The sequence below is a fragment of the Bos indicus genome, chromosome 29, assembly GCF_029378745.1.
Source record: "Bos indicus isolate NIAB-ARS_2022 breed Sahiwal x Tharparkar chromosome 29, NIAB-ARS_B.indTharparkar_mat_pri_1.0, whole genome shotgun sequence".
NCBI lineage: Eukaryota > Metazoa > Chordata > Mammalia > Artiodactyla > Bovidae > Bos > Bos indicus.
The window spans coordinates 43058311-43077144 of record NC_091788.1 but is presented as its reverse complement, the minus strand read 5'-3'; the positions used below and the strand labels follow the sequence as shown (position 1 = coordinate 43077144).

At 59.8% G+C, this 18834-nt stretch overlaps 4 protein-coding genes across 12 annotated transcripts; 1 reads left to right on the top strand and 3 right to left on the bottom strand.

Annotated features, from left to right (window-relative positions):
• Positions 1-3406: 3406 nt before the first annotated feature.
• PPP1R14B (protein phosphatase 1 regulatory inhibitor subunit 14B) lies at positions 3407-5791 on the top strand. The gene is given in 6 exon segments (XM_070783412.1): positions 3407-3525; positions 3528-3634; positions 3636-3917; positions 4947-5030; positions 5331-5363; positions 5452-5791. Coding segments are annotated over 6 exon segments (609 nt in total). The 5' UTR covers positions 3407-3491; the 3' UTR covers positions 5521-5791.
• Positions 5792-6184: 393 nt separating this feature from the next.
• On the bottom strand, positions 6185-9169 carry FKBP2 (FKBP prolyl isomerase 2). 6 transcript variants are annotated; one of them, XM_019955085.2, is made up of 6 exons: positions 9013-9168; positions 7594-7762; positions 7162-7274; positions 6994-7040; positions 6428-6463; positions 6185-6333 (listed from the first exon to the last, which is right to left on the bottom strand). In XM_019955085.2, exons 1-6 carry the CDS (start codon positions 9072-9074, stop codon positions 6272-6274), a joined length of 489 nt encoding a protein of 162 aa, XP_019810644.1. In that variant the 5' UTR covers positions 9075-9168; the 3' UTR covers positions 6185-6271. The 6 variants fall into 6 exon arrangements, with proteins under 6 accessions (XP_019810644.1, XP_019810647.1, XP_019810646.1 ...); XM_019955088.2 differs by lacking the exon at positions 9013-9168 and adding an exon at positions 8608-8695; XM_019955087.2 differs by lacking the exon at positions 9013-9168 and adding an exon at positions 8481-8576.
• Positions 9170-11108: 1939 nt separating this feature from the next.
• On the bottom strand, positions 11109-14535 carry VEGFB (vascular endothelial growth factor B). Of its 2 annotated transcripts, none has more exons than XM_070783409.1 (7): positions 14194-14535; positions 13624-13666; positions 13086-13282; positions 12847-12920; positions 12619-12654; positions 12138-12272; positions 11109-11543 (listed from the first exon to the last, which is right to left on the bottom strand). In XM_070783409.1, the coding sequence occupies exons 1-7, from the start codon at positions 14251-14253 to the stop codon at positions 11522-11524; spliced, it is 567 nt and encodes a 188-aa protein (XP_070639510.1). In that variant the 5' UTR covers positions 14254-14535; the 3' UTR covers positions 11109-11521. The 2 variants fall into 2 exon arrangements, with proteins under 2 accessions (XP_070639510.1, XP_070639509.1); XM_070783408.1 differs by having other exon boundaries at positions 12138-12373; positions 14194-14534.
• Positions 14536-14837: 302 nt separating this feature from the next.
• Positions 14838-18759, bottom strand: DNAJC4 (DnaJ heat shock protein family (Hsp40) member C4). Of its 3 annotated transcripts, none has more exons than XM_019955012.2 (7): positions 18188-18759; positions 17765-17857; positions 16886-16979; positions 16211-16395; positions 15892-16056; positions 15132-15218; positions 14838-15040 (listed from the first exon to the last, which is right to left on the bottom strand). In XM_019955012.2, exons 2-7 carry the CDS (start codon positions 17839-17841, stop codon positions 14938-14940), a joined length of 711 nt encoding a protein of 236 aa, XP_019810571.1. In that variant the 5' UTR covers positions 17842-17857; positions 18188-18759; the 3' UTR covers positions 14838-14937. The 3 variants fall into 3 exon arrangements, with proteins under 3 accessions (XP_019810571.1, XP_019810572.1, XP_019810570.1); XM_019955013.2 differs by having other exon boundaries at positions 15892-16053; positions 18188-18312; XM_019955011.2 differs by lacking the exon at positions 18188-18759 and adding an exon at positions 18015-18142.
• Positions 18760-18834: the final 75 nt, after the last annotated feature.

Sequence of the window (18834 nt, the reverse complement as noted above, 5' to 3'; positions counted from 1 at the left end):
GCCATACCCCTCAGAGACTCAGGGACCACGAGGTCTCGCTGGGTAGCCATGCAGGGTAGAGATGGGCCTCTGCTTCCCCTAGCTTGGGTGCAGGTCTACCGGCTGAACCCAGTCTGTACTTCCGTCACTTTGTCCAGAAGTTGGAGGTTGTCAGAGGATGAAATAGGCAAATGGGTATGAGATGACCCCTGGGTACTGGATATCTAAGACAGTTGGATATCTAAGGAAAGGACAGCAGGTTGTGGAGATGCCAGGGAGGAGGGTGGAAAGGACATGGGTCAGCTCTGGGCCAGGAGGCCTGCCAGCCAGTGCCAGGGCCAGCAGGGCCTGGCGCCGTGGCCTGAGCTTAGGGGTAGAAGCTCTAGGCGGCAGCTTCTTGAAAAACAAGATGGGAGCCTGTTTCCTGGGCCTGAGGCCCTCCCCACCCACCGCGTCTCTGGAGGCCAGGGCAACCCCCATTAGAGGGCTCCATCCTCCTTGCACACTTTCTTCCTGCCTTAGTAATGGTAATAGGGTTTCTCGGCAAGCCGTAATGGTGGAAGGAACGCAGTCTTTCCGGCCTCTACCCTTGATTAAGGGAGCGGTCTCAGCCACGGGACCCTCCCTAGGGCCTCTGCTTTAGGAAGTGCTGAAAGCAGCCTCAGCTGCTCTCTGGGGGAGAGGGGCCAGGACCCCAGGAGAGGTGGGGCTGGGGAGGCTACAGCCTGGGGCTGGAAGGATGAAGAGCAGCACAGGGACAGGTTGAGACAGGAAACTAAGGGCTGGGATATGGTCTTGGAGCACCGACCTCAGCTGCAAATCACCAGAAGTCAGCGGAATCAGCCCCTTTGAAGAGGCTCAGGGTAGGTACGTGACTGGCCCAGGGCCTCTCAGCCTAGGGCAGAAGTAGGATTTGGACCCAGTTATTCCACTCCAAGATTTTGTGCTAGGCAGTCAAGCCTCCAAGGCAGCTGCAGGCCATCATGGCTGTCTACGCTAACATAGAGTAGGTGGCCATGGGGAGGGATTGGACAGATAGGGGAGTCAGCCTGAGGAATCTGGGAGTGTCCTGGAGGTGGCACAGAAGATAGACAGAGGGATTCAGGAAGAGCGTCCCTGGCTCTGTCTTCCCTGTTCAGCCTAGAGACCCCTCAGGGGACACCATGAAATTTGGAAATGACAGGAGGCCTTCCCACCAGCCTTGAGGGAAAGAGAGACAGGAAGATCACTGCTCAGGGTCATAGCATCTGGAGGGACAGAGCTGGGACTGGTCCCCAAGCCTTCATCACCTATAGGTTTCATTCTCACAGCGAACTATAATATAGCCTCCCTCTTTACTGCAAGCCTCCCCTGCCCCCACCATCCCCAGGCCTGAATCAGTGCTCCAGTTTAAAAAGAGCAAACCCACCCCTGTGGGGTGAGGTGGGGCATGGTGGGGAATTTGGATTTGGTAAATTGCTTCTCCCATCAGGCCAAGCTCAGAGTCAGAAGCCAGGCTGGGGATGGGACTCTCTTAGATAGGGTGGGTCCTGCCTAAACCACAGAAGGGTCAGCCCTTCCCTGGCCCCTGAGGCTGGCCGAAGAGAGACTAAGGCCCGAGGGGAGCTGGGGAGGGAGAAGATATCAGCCCATCGCTGAGCCACCTGAGTCATGTGCCCCCTGCTCAGGCCTTTCAGGGAGAAGCCCACCTGGCATGAATCCCACCACCACCATCACCACACACACCATTCTCAGCCACTGCCTCCTCCTTGTCTGTACTCTCCAACCTCAAGGTCAGCCTAAAGTCCTGGGTTTCACTGTGTGTGCAGCATCACGCCAGCTGTATGAACTTGGGCCAGTGTCAACCTCTTTCTGAACCCCATCTGCTGCAGAGGGTGTCTCTGGCATCCAGAGGGGCTGGGACTTAGTGTCTCTAGGACCTGGAGACTCTGCTTGGGACTGCAGAGGGTGAGCCTGTCCTCTGTGGTCTGTGGAAGCATCTGAAACGGAGTTGCACAACCTTGTGTGGCAGTAGGAGCAGTGACTTTGTGTCAGGGGGCCTGCGTAGACAAGCTGAGCTCCATTGCTATCTGGGTGTGTGACTTAACCTCTGTGGTGCAATCACTGAAACTTCCACGTCCTTTCCTATTTAATCTTTGCCACAACCTTCGGAGGAAATGGAGGCACACAGGAAGCCTTTCATTCGATCATTTGTTCAACCAATTAAACACCGACTATGAGTCTGACCTAGGTGCTGAGAGTTCAGCAAGTCAGTTAATTTGCCAGATCCATGTGGTTTGAAGCTGAGCGGGTCCACTCAATCATGGGTATCAGCAGTAAACAAGGGCCAGACAGGTCTCAGCCTCACAGCGCTCATAGTTGAGAAGTGCGAGACGGACAATGAACCAGTGACTGAGAGACACTATTTAAAAATATAAAAAATCAAACTGGCTGCGGGAACAAGGCACAGGGTCTGCTTAAGAGAGGTGGGCCCGGTAAGGCCCTTGTGAGATCTGAAGGACAGAGGAAGCCGTAGGGCTGGGAATCTACCGGAGAGCTTGAGGTTCCCTCACGCTGGAACCGACTATGTGGAACTCATATTAGGGTCAGCAGTTATTATTATCTTTATTATTCTGAGTACTGGCTCCTCCACTTACCAGTTCTTTAAGCCTCAGTTTGCACACACACGAGATTGCGGAGTGCGGAGGACCGCGCCCTGTGGAGACCAGCCCTACGAGGGCGCTCCAGACAAGTTTTCCCCGCCCGGGCTCCGCTGTGGGGGAGGGGCAGCCATGCGGGGCAGGACTCTGTGAACTACATTTCCCACAATCCCATCCTCAACCGCCATCTTGGCCGGTGGGCGGTGGCTGCCTGGGGTCTGGCCCTTCAGGCCGCTCGGCCGTCTCAGCTCACCCACAACCTAGGCCTCCATCATGGGGTGCGCGGAACCCCAAGGAGGGGGGCGTCCAGTGACCTGGGCAGCGCCTGTCCGTCTTCTCCATCCCTCCACCCCCGGGAGCCCGGTCCACGTGTCTGTCAGCGCGAAGACGCCTCTTGTCCCCCCTCTGGCCGAGGGCCGGAGGACCCAGAAGGGAGGCGAGTGGCGCTCCCAGGTCTCCTCCTCGGACCTCTGTCCTGTATACAGTGCCCATTCCCCTCCATTCTCAGGCGGCCCCTATTTTTGCTCCAATGAGGACAGAATACTAGGTTCCCCATTGGAGAGTAAATCCTCGCACCGGGCGCTTAGAACGCCTAAGTGTAGGGCAGGAAGGTTAAAGGGAGAGGGGACAGCTAGGCCCAAACCTCTGAGGACTAGATCCTCCCCTAACCCCTGTCCGGGGGCGGGGTAGGGGTGAGGGGCAAGCTACAGGACTGGCCCTTTAAGGGGGTGTGGTCGGGGGGCGGGGGAAGCGATCCAGACAGAGAAAGCGGCTTCGGCTGCGGCGGCTCGGGCGGCGGCCGCGGGGGACAAAGGGCGGGCGGATCAGTGGGGAGGGGGCGGGGCGCGGCCAGGCCAGGCCCGGGGGCTCCGCATGCTGCAGCTGCCCCCGGGCACCCCCGCCGCCGCCCTCGCCGCGGAGCCGCGCGGAGCCGAGCTCACGAGCTAACCCGATCCAGCGGCCCGGAGCCAGCCGGCGGGCGTCCGGGAGGCGGCGGCGCAGGGAGGGGCCCGACGCGCGCACGTGGCCCCGGCGGCCGCCATGGCGGACAGCGGCCCCGCGGGGGGCGCGGCGTTGGCGGCCCCGGCCCCCGGACCGGGGAGTGGCGGCCCAGGGCCCCGCGTCTACTTTCAGAGCCCCCCTGGGGCTGCAGGCGAGGGCCCGGGCGGCGCGGACGACGAGGGCCCAGTGAGGCGCCAAGGGAAGGTCACGGTCAAGTACGACCGCAAGGAGCTACGGAAGCGCCTCAACCTGGAAGAGTGGATCCTGGAGCAGCTCACTCGCCTCTACGACTGCCAGGTGTGTCCCCCACCCTGCGCCGACACCCTAAACCTGTTCCGATTCGGGCCTCCTGGAAACCCCACCTTGAGCCCGCCTGTCACCCGGCGTCAGTGGGCATCCAGCTTAAGCGCGCTCCCTTGCTCTCTGTACTCCCCGCCCCCAATGTATGCTCTTTCTTGTCTGACCTAAGTCACTTCTTTCTTATTCGCTGCCTTGGACAAGAGACCTGGGGCTAGTCTAGGCTGGCTGGGCAAGGAGAGCTACCTATGGCTTGCGAGCCTATACCAGTTTAAGGCACTAGCCAACCCAGTTGTTGGGGTTTATGTGTCTTGCCTGTTTCTAATGGGCTAATCTGGAGTCCATCTTGGCATGGGGGGCAAGCTAGCCCACTCTCTGGGTTCTGGTTCTCCACCCTGTGACTCCTTCCTTGCTCAAGTGGTGACTCAGGCCCCGGGGGCCAGGGTGGAGGAGTGGGCTTGCCCTGTGCTGCCTACCCTGGCCCAGCCCTGGAATGCAGTTGGCTCCAGACAGGAGAGATGCTTCCTGGGGGAGGAGGGTGGCAGGCACCCCCTCCCTCAGCAAAGCATGGGCTCTTTGTTTCCCCTTTAACCAGGCCTGGGTCCTTCCCACTGACCCCTCACCCTTCACTTCCTCCCCACTCCTGGGAAGCTATGACAGGTGTTTGGGGGAGGGGAAGGGGGCCTGATGAGTTGGGGCAGCTGGCCCTATCTGTGCTCTGGTTGAGATGGGGGACATAGAAATTGGGGAGACACATCTGCAGGGTTCCCAGCCTAGGATCCCCAGCCCTAGCCGTCTGGCACCCAGGGTGCCCAACTGGCAAGGACAGGAAGCTCCCCCCCACATTGGGCAGTTTGCCTTGGCACAGGCCTGATCTGTTTTCTTCCTCGGAGCAGCTGCCGCTGTCTGCTGGGCAAAGAGGGCTGGCTCCCATCTGCAGTAGGGCAGGGGCCTCAGCCAGAGCCCCTCTCACACCCTCTCTCCCAACTCAGGCCGTTGTCTCTCCTTCCTCCCCCACCCCTACCCCAGGAAGAGGAGATCCCAGAGCTGGAAATCGACGTGGATGAACTCCTGGACATGGAAAGCGATGATACCCGGGCTGCCAGGGTCAAGGTAAGAGGGGCTGGAGGGCAGCAGGGCCAGGTCAGGGGAGCAGGGGCTAAAGGGCTGCAGGGAGGCGGTCTGCCCATTGTTGGGTCGGCAAGCCTCTGGAGGCAGGCCTTCCTTGATCTGCGGCAGTCAGCTCTATGATCTTCTTGGACTCAGCTTTGGCCTCCACCAAATGGGGCCAGTGGTACTTGCTGAGCTGTTCAGTAGCCGTGGCATCTCCAGTGCCTTGGAACAGGGTGTGGGTGAACTCTAGGTCCGTGTTTTGGAGACTCACAGTTATCCTTTCTCCCCATGCCCCACTAGGAGCTGCTGGTTGACTGTTACAAACCCACTGAGGTAAGGAAGTGGTTTCCCCAGAGGGTGGAGGAGCTTGGGGTCCTGTCCTCCTGGGGTCTTGTCTCCTTAATGTCCTCCCTCCCTCCAGGCCTTCATCTCTGGCCTGCTGGACAAGATCCGGGGCATGCAGAAGCTGAGCACACCCCAGAAGAAGTAAGGGTCCTCGACCCAGCTGAGCGGTGGCTCCACAGGACAATCGCTGCCCCCCGACCTCATAGCAACAGCAATACCAGGGGGCCCTGCGGCCAGGCCTGGTGCCACGAGCAGGGCTCCCCGTGCCCCTGGCCCAGGGGCCTCTTCCCTGCCCCCTCAGTTTTCCATTTTTGGGGTTTTTTATTATTATTAAACTGATGGGACTTTTTGTGTTTTTATATTGACTGCGGCGCGGGCCCTTTAATAAAGCTAGGATACGCCTTTGGTGCAGTTCACAGGCTCGTCTGGTCTCTTTTAGGGGGGACACACTGCTCTCCGACTGCTGCCAGCTCAGCTCTCCCCAGGTGACCGCAGGCCTTCCTGAGGGCCATGTAGCCATGGCGATAGCCCAGTGCTGGCTCCCAGACTAGGAGCTGGAAGTGGCTGGGGAGCTGGGGAGGAGCCATGCTGCTGCCAGCAGGCAGGAATACTCTTCCCTTCTGGACAAGGGCCACCATACCACCCAGGGCTTGGCCATTGTGACCTCCATGCTACTGAGCCTACTAGACCCCAAGGTTCTACAGCCCGGAAAGGAAAGGGAGGGATGGAAGGGGGTCGAGGGAGAGAGGAGGCTGAAGCTGCGGTTTCTAAGTCTCTCAGGGCCCACAAAGAAACACAGGCTCACTTCGTGTGTTTTAAGTTTTTTTTTTTTTTTTTTTTTCTTTAAACAGTCTGGTCCCTGATGGGGGCCTCTCCACCGCCCCTCTCCAGTTTGGCTACAGTTCTGAACGTCGCTCGATTTTGAGCAGCTCCACCTCAAACACCAAGGTTGCACCACCTGCAGGGGAGAGGTGGGAGCAGAATGAGAACTAGGGCCACCCGGAGATAGTATGGATGCAGCAGATGGGGAGGGGGGCAGAAAGGTCTATTACCTGGAATCTTTGGGGGAGCTCCCCGCTCTCCATACCCTGCCAAGATAACACAAAGAAACAGAATGAGCTGTGGCCAGGCAGAGTGAGGTGTTCCGCAGACATCCAGGCTGAAGCTAAGCCTCTACCCATCCTAGCACTAGGCCAGAAATGGAGGTGGGAAAAAAAAAAACAAGGGCAAGTTAGTCGCTCAGTCGTCTGACTCTTTGTGATCCCATGAACTGTACCCTGCCAGGCTCCTCTGTCCATGGAATTCTCCAGGCAAGAATACTGGAGAGGGTTGCCAATTCCTTCCCAACCCAGGGACTGAACCTGGATTGCAGGCATCTTCTTTACCATTTGAGCCACCAGGGAAATGGGAGGGGGCTTGCTAAAGGTCAGAGAGTTGGCTCCAGAGCCAAGTGTCCCAATGGTCTTGCCCTGTCCTCATTGCTGGACAAGGCTGGACTTGGAAGTGGCATGGATTGAATGAATTGAGTGGAGATGGATGCAGAGACTAAATCAGCCTTCACCCTTACATGGATAATACACCCTGAACTCCCTATCCCCACTCCGAAAGAGCCTCTTACCCAGCTCTGATGGAATCACCAGCTTCCGCTTTTCCCCCTCACACATCCTGCAGGACAACACATGTTCAGCATGTGGCAACAACCAGGCTCCTTGCTCCCTCCCCCCATCCCTGGGGCTTGCCTCCCACAGTTTACCTCCTGGACCACAGCCATGGCCCCACGACTCACCCTAGCAGCCCCTGGTCCCAGCCCTTGATGACCTGGCCTGTGCCCAAGGAGAAGACAAAGGGCTGGTTCTGGGGCAGGCTGCTGTCAAACTCTGTTCCATCTTCTAGCTTCCCCTGTGAGACCATGGGAAGGCCAGTGAGGAGGGGGGTCTGCTCTGACACCCCCACCCCCAGTGCTCTTCCCATCAAGGTGGCACCCCACAGCATTGGTGGCCATAGTCCCAGCAGGAGACAGAACGTTGGGCAGCTCACAGTACACTGGCACTGCTTGCTGATGCCAACCTGGGAGTAGACAGTGAAGAGCAAGACAGAACCATGCAGAGTAGATGAGAAGACCTGCCCAAGAGATCCACCTTTTGGCAGAGAAACCTGGCTCCCGGTTCCTTTCATGTCCCCAAAAGCCCCGCCCCCAAAGCTCCACCCCTTCACCCACCGTATAGTGCATGTGCAGGACGTCCCCTTTCCTCGATTTGATGGGACAGTGGTCTACCCGTTTCTTGACTCCGATCTGCAGCTTCCGTTTGCCCTCGGTCCCTGTGGCCGTGACCAGGGCGCTCAGGCAGATGGACAGTACTGTCAAGACCCAGCTCAGCCTCATCTCTCTGTGGGAACAGACCCCGACCAACCAACCGGGGGAGAGGAACGGGAGGGCATGGAATACCGGCAGGTACCGGGAGGATTCCACCCCACCGTGGACACTGCCTGCCCCTGGGGATCCCCTTGTTCGGGATCACCGCCCCCTCCCCCAGGCTCCACGGCCACACTTACCAGTCCAGTGAGAAGGGGGCTTGCCCGAGGACCCCAGCAGCGGGGAGAGGGGGTCAGGGGAGGCCACAGCAGCCAGGGTCCCGCCCCTTTGCTCACCCCCTGCCCTTCCGTCCCTCCCGGTCCCCAGCTCTGCTCTTCAATTCCCACCCGTCCCCTTCCGCAAAGTCCAGACCCTATCTGGCTGCAGAGCGGTTGCCCCGACCGGGCGACCCCATTCACGCCACACCCAGTTGCCTCCCGCCCAGCACACCCACACATCTGCGGCTGCCGCAGGGGGTCGGCCCCGAGGCACCCACACGTCGCCACTGGGTGGCTCCGGGGAGCCCTTGTCCTCCGGGGGTACCCCCCAGGCTGAGCCTGTGCCTCCGCCCGAGGCGCCGCCCCAACTCTGAGCCCTCGGGGGCCTGCGGGGCACCCAGACTGGTCCCGTGTCGGGTGGCCGCCGAGCCCGCTCCACCCACACCACCTCTCCCGGGGGAGTTCTAGGCCTACTGCGTCCCCAGGCACGGCCACCGCGGAGACCGCCCCCGCGTGGACGCCCCGGGCCATTACCTGGGCCTACCCCTTCGCTAGGCTCCTTAACCCCACCTTTTAGAGGGCGTGGTTCCGCCCCCGACCCTGTATCCCCGCCCCCGACAGAACTAGACCCCTTTTCCTGGACGGTAGCCGCGCCACTCACCGGCTGAAGCCCCGCCCCCAGCGCCTGGGTTCCTTCCTCCTCGGCCTCCAAACCCGAGGCTCCTCCTTCCGCCTCTTCTAGCTCCTCCTCCAAGGACCAGTCTCCACCCCGCACCGGTCCTAGCCCCGCCTCCAGGCCTCGAGCTCCGCCTCCCACCGGCGCCAGTTGAGAAGTTCCACCCGTTGCCGTTAGACTTCCCGCCCCAACTCCCGGAGTCCCGCCCCTTGAGGCGTGAGAACCCTCCCCCTGCGGCATCCCAGGACAGCTCGGAACCCCCAACAGTCAATTTCCTCGTGACCTATCCCTCGTTGACACTCGGAGCCCCAGCCCGCTCCTGCCCCGCCTGATCCAGTCTTCCCTCTTGTACCCCGGCTCCCCCCAGCCCGGGCTGTGGCCCCCGCTCACCTCCTCGCCGCGCCCCCGGAGTCAACCCCAGTCGTGCCGCCGTCTCTGCGCAGGCGCGTCATCGTCGCCACCAGACCTGGCCACGCAGCCCGCCCTCATTGGACCGTGCAAAACCCGCGGCCAGACGCCCACTGGGGTGGTTTCTTCCCTAGCCACGCCCCCGAGGCACCATGTGACCTATACGTCACCTCCGGTGGCTTTGTAGTCCTTAAGGTAAGGTGAAAGTGACTTCCGAAAGGGCCGAAGGCACTTCCGTTTAAGGTGAAATTAAGGTCAGGCGGGCGCGGGTTCCCGGAGGGGGTCTTGAGACGCCATTTTATGTCGCCCCCAGCTTGACGCTCCTGATTGCCCTTGGGCCTCTTCTGACCCACAGTCCTCAGTTGCTGTGGAAAGAGCCTAGCTTCAGAGTGAGCCTTGGGTTTGAATCCTGGGTCTGCCACTCATTGACTGTGTGACCTTGAAGAAGTTTCTTGGCCTGGTGACTCGGGCTTGATAACATCGACCCCACAGGGTCCCTGTTGGAGTCCCCCAGTAATGTGCACAGCTAGGCCCACAGCAAATGCGCTTAGCTTTTTCTTCTTCCAGCATCCAGGCCTGCTTCTACCCGGGGCACAATAACCCTGAGTCATGACTGCAACAGTCCGGCTGGGTCCATTCCCCATCCAGACTTATTTCCAGTCACTTCAGCACCCAGGAAGAAACATGTGTGTGCTTAGTCGCTCAGTCGCGTCCGACTCTTTGTGACCCCATGGACTATAGCCCACCAGGCTCCTCTGTCCATGGGATTTCCCAGGCAAGAATAGTGGAGTGGGTTGCCATTTCCTACTTCAGGGATCAAACCTGCCTCTCCTGCATTGGCAGGTGGATTCGTTTTCACTGGTACACCTGGGAGGTTCCACCAAAGTAATGAACCTGCAGTTGTGCTTAGACGCTCAGTCGTGTCCGACTCTTTGACCTCATGGACTGCAGCCCGCCAGGCTCCTCTGTCCATGGGGATTCTCCAGGCAAGAACACTGGAGTGGGTTGCCATGCCCTCCTCGAGGGGATCTTCCCAACCCAGGGATTGAACCCAGGTCTCTCACATTGCAGGCAGACTGAGCCTACAATTGAGAGGCAGCGAAACCTAAGTTTAATGTTAGGGAGATGGATGATCTGAGGCCAAATCCTCAAGTCAATCAGCCTTTCCGAGCTTATCTCCTCAGTTGAAGAAAAGATGATCACAACAATGACCTCAGAATTGAGGGCTTGGTGAGAAGGCACATACAAAGCACATGCTCATTGGACAAGCTAAATGGGTTTGGGAGGTCTCACTCTAACTGAACTTTCGTCTCTTCTGGTTTAACGCCACTCTTGGTTTGGGCCTAACAAGATCACTACCCCTTCCTCTATGACTTCAGAGAAGGCCTCCATTAGGTAACTGCTTTGGGGTAAACCCTGCCCTGAATGTTCTGCCTTGGTGGGGCAAAGTACTGGTGGCCAAGGTTGCCTTTCAGCTCACCCCCTTCCCACTGAGCCCCAGGGGCACTAGAGGGTGCAGGCGGAAAGCTGACCACTGAGTTTGGGCTGGGTCACATAAAGGTCAGGGGAGTACCAAGTAGAGCATGGGGAGGGGAGCCCAAGGTGCAAGGGAGGTGAGAGTGAAGACTGCAGTTGAAAAAATATGGAGTTAAGCTACATGAAGCAAAAAGTTGCAAACACAGAGTGTAGCCTGGCAGGGAAGATGAATGTTCTTTTCTATTACATGACTCTTAACTTTCTTGGCACCCAAGGGCCCAGACCACAATGATCATCTGCTCCCTCTGTGTGCACATGTGAGGCTCAGGAAGAGGGGCAGTGACAGCTGAGGTGTCACTTGGCAGAGGTGAGTCCCACCTCAAGCTCACTGGCCATCTCCTTTCAGAAAGGAACCCTTGTGATGGACACAGGAGCAGGACCCGTTAGCGAAACATGAAAGTAAAGAATGCACGATTCTGGCACTGTGACTGGTTGTGGGGGGTCTTTGGACCTCATCTCCTCCAAGCTCCGTGTCAGTACAATGCAGACGTTGATGTCCAAACCAGCCAGCCTGGACAGTGACAGACAGTGACACAGGCAGGGACAGTTCCTTCCATCTCTTTTATCAGGACTGGGGTTCACAGTTCCTGCGCTGAAGCCCAACTCCCACATTTTTGTAGAGGATTGGGGTCTTCTCAGTGAGGGGACAGAGGAGCCAGCTGTTAGATGCTCACTTGTACAAGGTGGTTAAAATCTGAGTCGGGACCCCATTCTCTTCCAGGTTGGTATGTGACCCCTCTTGGTCTCCTCATCCAACTCTGTCCACGTTGTTGGATGGCAGCCTTGGAGAGACAAGGGGCAGCTGGAAGGCCCTCCAAGAGGCCCAGGTCCCGGAGGAGCTTCTGCCCAGGCTGAGGTCTTGGCGACTGGACGGTTCTCACCAGGCTGCCCTCCTGCCCTCTCTGGGGGGAGGGCTGTGAGGCTAGGGGCCCCACTGAGTCTGAAAAGCAGTTTGTCACCTTCGCAGCTTCCGGCACCTGAGAGGGGAAGAAGGGGTCTGTTCACGCTGGCCCCAAAGCTCAGCCCCTGTTTCTCTAGACGCACCCGCTTGTTACCTTCTGTGAACCCCATTCTCCCCTAACACTCCTGGGAAGCCCCAGCTGGCCCGGCCCACACAATGCCACCCCATGACCCCGCTGTGGAAGGGAGGGGTGGAGAGAAGCGCCTTGGACGAGAGTGGACCAGGGTTCCACTACATCTCCTGGCCTGCCGGAGCCTGTAAGGTAGAACATCAACGTCTACCATAGGCGTTTCTGAGACGGTTCAGAGCAGGAAGGCTGTCTTTCCATTGACACTCCTGGTGATGTCACCTCTTCCAGGATGTCTCTAGCCTCTCAGAGATGATGTCAGGTACCGCTCACCACAGCCCTTGACATCCTCTGTTGGCATCATGTGTCTGACTCCCACATTAGAACAGGAGCCTTGTTTTTGCTGACCACAGTGCCAACTAGGTGCTGGGTCAATATTTGTTCAACCCGGTCAAAGCTTCCCTTTCCCTGGCTCTTCTCCCACCGGCTGGCTCACCTGGACCTGCTCCAGGAAGGGCCTGGACACCACTCCCAACTCCTCACCTGCAGGTGTCTGGGTTGAGCTCTAAGCCCCGCCCTTGACAACGGAGGAAGCTGCGGCGTCGGCAGCGGCAGTGGCAGGTCCGGGGGTCAGGGCGCTGGCGGCGCTGGGGGCAGCGTGGGCAGAGGGGCCTGGGGCTGGAGTGGGATGGGTGATGTCAGCTGGGGAGGGTGCTCCAGGGGCAGGGTCCCAGCCCGGAACAGAGCGGGGCTGGGGACGGTGGTGGGGAGTGGAAGCCCTAGGAGGAGAAGCAACATGTCTCGGGTGGGAAGGAAGTCTTCCCAGGGGCTGGGGTCAGGGAAGAGCACAGAGTCTTGGGGAGCAGAGAAAAAGGAGGAAGGTGGGGACAGGCCGGGGAGGAGAAGGAGGGGAGGGGACCACAGCTTCCTGACACACCCTAACACCCCCTGCCCCAGCCACATGTGACTTTCTGGGCACTAAGCTTGGGCTCCGACCCCACCCCAGCAAGAGCCCAGGACTCACCTGTCTGGCTTCACAGCACTCTCTCGTTTTTTTGGTCTGAAAAGTAAGAGACAGACAGAGACAAGGACAGAGAGGATCAGGAAGCCAAGCATTCTCCACTCTCTTGCCCTCGATCCCAGGCCTGCCCCGCTCTACCCTTGGAAACCTTGTCCCCGCTGCGGTGTACCGCCCACCCAGCACCCCCTAAGCCTGATCTCTGCGAACTCCGAGGTGGGGCCTCACTGGCACCTGCATTCACACTGGCTGTGTTCTTCCAGGGACATCTCTCCCAGCTGACTGCTTGGGTACTGGATCATGAGGATCTGGGCTCAGGAGAACAGGGAGAGACACAGTGAGAGAGACGGGAAGGGGGCGCTCCAGGGCTGGAGGGATGAGAACACCTTGCCCACTGCCCAGGGCTCTGGCCGCCACCCCCTCAGTCCCCAGAATGCCAGCATCCATCCAGGCACACTCCCCTTGCCCCCTACCTGCATTCGGACTTGGTGCTGCCCAGTGGGCACGCACTCCAGGCCATCGTCAGGGCAGCAGCCGCCACAGCGCTGCACTGTCACGCAGCTGGGCACCAGTTGCTTGGCCACAGTGCCCATGAGCTCCATGTTCAGGGGCACCACCACCTCCCGCGGCTGGCAGGTGGCACGAGCATACACGTCTATCCATGACACCACTAGGGGCAGATGAGTAAGGGTTAAGTCCCCCAGAGTTTCCTGCAGCTGCCCCCTGGCTCCTCTGTCCCTGCGTCCAGAAGCTGTTCTTAGTTCCCCCATCACAGCTACCCTCCACTAGCCCCCGCTTCTGCCCACCCAATCTGTCTTCCTTGCCCTGTTCATCCAGATGCCAGGCATCCCACTGCCTCAATCTGCTCTTCTGTGAAATGGGCAGAATTAAAGAGTTTGCATCTTACAGAGAGGCTGTGATTACACAAGATGAGAAATACATGGAGTCTGCAATCAGGGCTGGAAGCAAATGTTCTGAGCGCCGGCTGGTGCAAAGTTCTGTTACTATTACCTTTCTTCTGGTGACCAGGGGCATCAGGCTGGGAGACGGGGGCCTGTAGGAGAGAAGAAATCTGGACCAAGATGCACTCCAGGAAGGGCTTGGCAATGTCTTTCTCCCCAGGGCTCTGCCCTTGCAGTCAGGAGGCTTCAACTCCCCTCTGACAGTTTTCCAAACTGCTCTGTTCCTGGGGTCACTCTAGCTTTACCTGTCCTCTCCACGCCACCTGGGACCTGCCCCGGCTACTACCCGCCAGGCCCGCTCTGGCAGCAGCCTCGAATCTCCAAGCCTGGAGTCCGGGCTAGTTCTCCAGGCCCCAGATCAGGAAGGGGCACAGTGGGCGCCGAACCGCGTCCGCCAGGCACCGAGGCGGCCCCGCCCCCGGCTGCGCCCAGGGGACGGGGTGGGGCGGGGGAGTGGCCCGGGAGTGTGGCGGGCGGGCGAGGAGGGACTCCTCCCGGGGGATGCCCGGGCTGGGCTCCCGAGACGCCGCCGTGGATCCCCAAGAACCCGCGCCTTCCTACTTCCGCCAACCTTGAGAGAGGGCACGGCGCGCGGGCGGGATGTCTCGGACGCACGTACCTGGGCGGGGGCCAGCTGCAGGAGCACGGCGAGCAGCAAGCGGCGGAGCAGGGGGCTCATGGTGCCCGCGGGGGCCGCGCGCCGGGGGCGCCCGCATCGCCCTAGCCGGGCGGCGCGGGGGGCGGCGGCAGCCAGAGCCCCATGGCGCGGGCCCGGGCGCGGCGGGCGGGGACCGGGTGCGGGGGGCGGCTCCTCCGCGGCCCCCTCCCGAGCCCTGGGCGCAGGCAGCGCAACGCAACGCAGCGGCGGCAGCGGCGGCCGAAGGAGCCGAGCGGGCGGGCGGCCGGTGGTGGCGGCGGACGGCGGGGACGGCGGGGACGGCGGGGGCGGCGGGGGGCCGGGCCCGGGCTGGCGGGCGGGCGGCTCATGTGACCCAGACACGCGCTCCCCACCGGGCCGCGGGGCGGGGGCGGGGCGGGGGAGGGGGGGCGAGGCCGCCGGCGGGGCCCGCCCCCTACACACACACACACACACCCACCCACACACACATACACACACCCACACACACACCCCCCTCCCGCCGCTGCAGGGGAAAGGGGACGCACCGCCCAGGGGGCCGGACTCCCGGGTTGCCGCCACCAAAGCCTGGAGGGCGGGGCCGGGGCGGGGGGCGCTGGGCCTGTAGGAGGGAGCCAGACGAGAGCTCTGAGAATCACTTTATTGCACGCGTTTTGGGGCGTGGGGCATCCCAGAAGGGGGCACCTTGCAGGCCCCATCCAAGGAGAGTTCTCCAAGGTGAGCCACTCAGGGGCCTGGGCGCACGATCCCGGGGCCTTGGGGCGGCCCGGGTGGTGACTGCAGCTGCTGCCTCTGCCGCTGCTCCTGCAGGAGCCTGGCTCTGTTGGCCCTGCAGGGAGAGCACCTGGGTGGTCGGGACTGGGATCCTGGGAGGTGGTGCCGGCACAGGGAAGGGAGGGCAGGAAAGAGCTGGGACAGACCTGGCCCGGGCCCGAGTGTCGTTGTAAATGGCTGTGATGATTCGATCCTTCTCATCCATGAAGCTACGATGCAACTGCTCCAGCTTCCTGCAAAGGGGTTACAAAGAACACTGGGACCGCCAATCTCTGCTGTCCCCCAAGTCTCACTTCCCTCCCCTCCACTCCAGGGTCTCACAGCTTTACACCTGTGGGGACCGCAGCCGAACTGCCAGTGCTAGGTGAGGAGACATAGAGTGGTCGGGACTTGTCCAGGATCTCATGGCGACCCAGGTCCCTGACTGTCATGACAGCAGCTCTGAATGTCAGAGAGATCCTTGAAAGAGACTAGAAAGGTTTGTTCTAACTCGATCACTGAACTAGGCACACTGCTAGCAGTGGGCACCAGCCTTTAGGTGTCTCTACTGTTGAAGCTCAGTGGCATGGCATGCACGAGAGGGTGGCAGGAATGAATGAGGGCAGTTGCTGGTAAGGCCCAGCTTGACCCATTTCCTTCTTGTGCAGGCTTTCTGGTTGGCTCCAGCACTCTGGTGATTAGCACCAAAAATTTAAATTCAAATGATAAAAAACTGAAATGACATGAGCTCTTAGTGCACAGCTGCCTTTGCCAAGTCAGAAGGGGCTCTGGAGGAGACCAATTTCATGCAGTTCTTAGCTTGGGACACACAAGGGTGCAGGTCACAGGGGTGGCGTGGTTAGGTGCCTGACGCTGGGCTTCGCCCACCCTCCTGCCCCCTGCCCATCGCCCTAGGGAGACACGCACCTGAAGGCGACATAGTGCAGGCCCATGCCGGCCAGCATGATCAGGAGGCAGTACCCCAGCACTCGCCGGTTGTGTTTGTGCTGCTGCTGCCTGGACTCTGGCCCCTGAGGCCTCACTTTATGAAACTGGGCCCAGTATTTTTCATTGGGGGGTGCCCCAGAACTGCTTGGAGGAAGAAGAAGGGACAGTGTAAGGATGAGCCCATCCAGACAGGCCTCCTGGCTCCTGCTCCCCAGCCTTGTCTCACCCCTCCACTCCCCTCATCTCCCTTTTCACGCCCCGTCCCGGGACCCATGAGCTGGGGTCTGGACTACTGTACCTGTGTGCCTGGTGAGCAGACCTGGGGTGGGCTGTGGTTCCTGGAGACTTTGGGGAAGCTGCCGAGCGGAGCTGGTGGTCATAGCTGCGGCGACTCTGCTCACGGCTCAGCACTTGGTATGCTTCACTCAGCTCCACAAAGCGACTGTGCAGGGCTGGGTTCCCGGGGTCCCGGTCAGGGTGCAGCTGGGGTGGAGCAAGACTCCCCTCATCTCCCTTTCCATGCCCCTTCCCGGGACCCATCCTGATAATGTCCATCGCCAAGGGCTCATGTCATTCCCAGAGGCCCTTCCTGGGGAGTGACCCTCACTCTCAGGCCTGCCCATCCCTGTAAACCACCACAGAGTCAGGAAGCACAGACTTCTGCCTCCTCCCCTTGTGTAAGTCCTTCCCACCTGCTGCCTGGCTCTCACTGTAAGTCCTGGATCCAGCTTTTTCAAGAGCAGGCAGGCCAAGAGAACCAAGCCCAGCCCATCAGACAGGCCTGGCTCCTGCCCCCTAGCCTTTCCTCCTACATGGGCAGATCTCTCCCCATGGGGCACCTCCCCCAACCTGTGAATGCTGAGGGAATGTGCACCAGCCAGAGTGAGCTTCTCAGCTCCATTTCTGAGAATTTGAAGCATACCCCATCTGGCTCAGACTTCCCTTCCCCCTCTCCGCTTAAAACCACTGGTACCTCTTTGGACTTGGAGAAGAAAGCTCGTTTAACTTCTTCAGTGCTGGCACCAGGCTGCACCCCCAAGAGTTCATAGTAGTTACTGGGGCCAGACCTGTGGAGAGAGGCCCAATCCTGCCAGGGCTAAGGAAGACACAGGGATACCCCTTCCCTACCCACTTGGGCCACCCTTTGACTCAGCATCCTGGTGCTCAGGGTTGAGCCAGGTACCAAGGATAATCTCTGTAAATCATCCCTCCCTTTTTGAGTGTTTCAGGTATGGGGCAGATCAAAATGTCTCCAAGTGTAGTTTTCAGACTCCTTGCATCAGAAACACCTGAAAATTATATTTTGGTTTTGGTTTTGATCATGTTTTTTAAAATAAATTCTTGGGACTTCCCTGGCGGTCCAGTAGCTAAGACTCAGGGCTTCCACCTCAAGGAGCCTGAGTTCCATCCCTGGTCAGGGGAACTAAGATCCCGCATGCCCTTCAGTGCGCCCAAAAGAAAAAAAAAAATTATTGAGCCCCACCTCATTCCTGCAAATCAGAATCTCCAAGTAGGGCCCAGGAATCTGCAATTTTGTAAGCACCCCCCCACCACCACCACGCCGCCCCCCGCAGCCCTCCTGTGTTATGCACAGTGATGCTTAACAACCACCTGAGTTGTAGGAAGGGCACTGGGTTTGACTTGGGTTCAAATTTTATATCTGTATGACCCTGGGGGTTATTCCTTAATCTCTGATACTGTGTCTTCAGCAGTGAAGGTGAGAGTAACCCGACAAATCTGTAAGGCGCCTGACACAGAGCTATCCCAGCACCTAGCGCAGCGCCTAGAATTGGGCAGGCCAGCAACAAGAACCTACTGAACGACCGGGCCGGATCCCGGGGGCCCGACTCACCGCTGCCGGGCAGCCGCTGCGAAGAACCAAAGGGGAGGGTTGAGGGGCCACAGCCGGCATAGGCGCAGGGGCAGCATGGCGGCAGGCGGGCAGCTGGTGAAAAGAGACCACAAAGAGGAGTGGGATGGGATCCCCTGAATTGGAGGAAATGGGGAGCGGGGGGTGCTGGCCCTGTTTAGATGCGAAGGGAAACTGAAGCAGGCCCGCGGGGGCTCAGGGGCGTTTGGAGCCTTTTTGCTGAAGACCAGACCTGTGTTCTGGCCCCGTCCCCGCCTCTGCCCCGTGCGTCCAAGACCCCCCTCCACATTCGTCTCGGTGTCTGGGCCACTAGCCCTGGACGCGGAGACCCCCTCCCCACCCTGGGAGTATTGGGGGGGCGGGTGCAGGAGGAGCCACACCAAGCCCCGCCCTCGTTGCACTCACAGACTCCGCCGCGGCTGCCGTTTCCTGCTCTTACCCAGGCCCCGCCTCCGCACTCTTATTGGCTAAGACAGCCAGACACGCCCACAGGCCAGAAGGGGCGTCAGTGCGGCGAAGCCCCTCCCCCGAACGACCATTGGCCTTTGACGCCTCGCCCAGGCCGGAGGGCTTGCAGAGAGGCGCCGGTGCCCACCCGGGAACCGGCGGGACTGGTCCTGCTCTGAGTGCGGCTTTCAGCTCAACCTCTGTTGTTCACTCCTTCGGACACAGCTGTTACTCCACTCTGCACCGAGACGCATTTCACAAAGCAGTTTCCACCCCGTAAAATGAAGTGTGAAAATTAGTCGCTCGATCGTGTCTCTTTGCGACCCTGCGCATAGCCCCGCTGCAGGCTCCTCTGTCCATAGGATTTTCCAGGCAAGAATAATGGAGTCAGTAGCCATTTCCTTCTCCAGGGGATCTTCCCGACCCAGGGATCAAACCCGGGTCTCCTGTATTGCAGGCAGATTCGGGAAACCCTTCCACCCCATAGTCAGCCTGGAGCCTCACTGGAACCTGGCAAAGGGGCACGGCCCTCAGCTTGCAGAGGGGAAGACTGAGCCTGGGCCTTTTTTTAACCCAAGTCACTTGTCCTGTCTCTCTCACCCTCC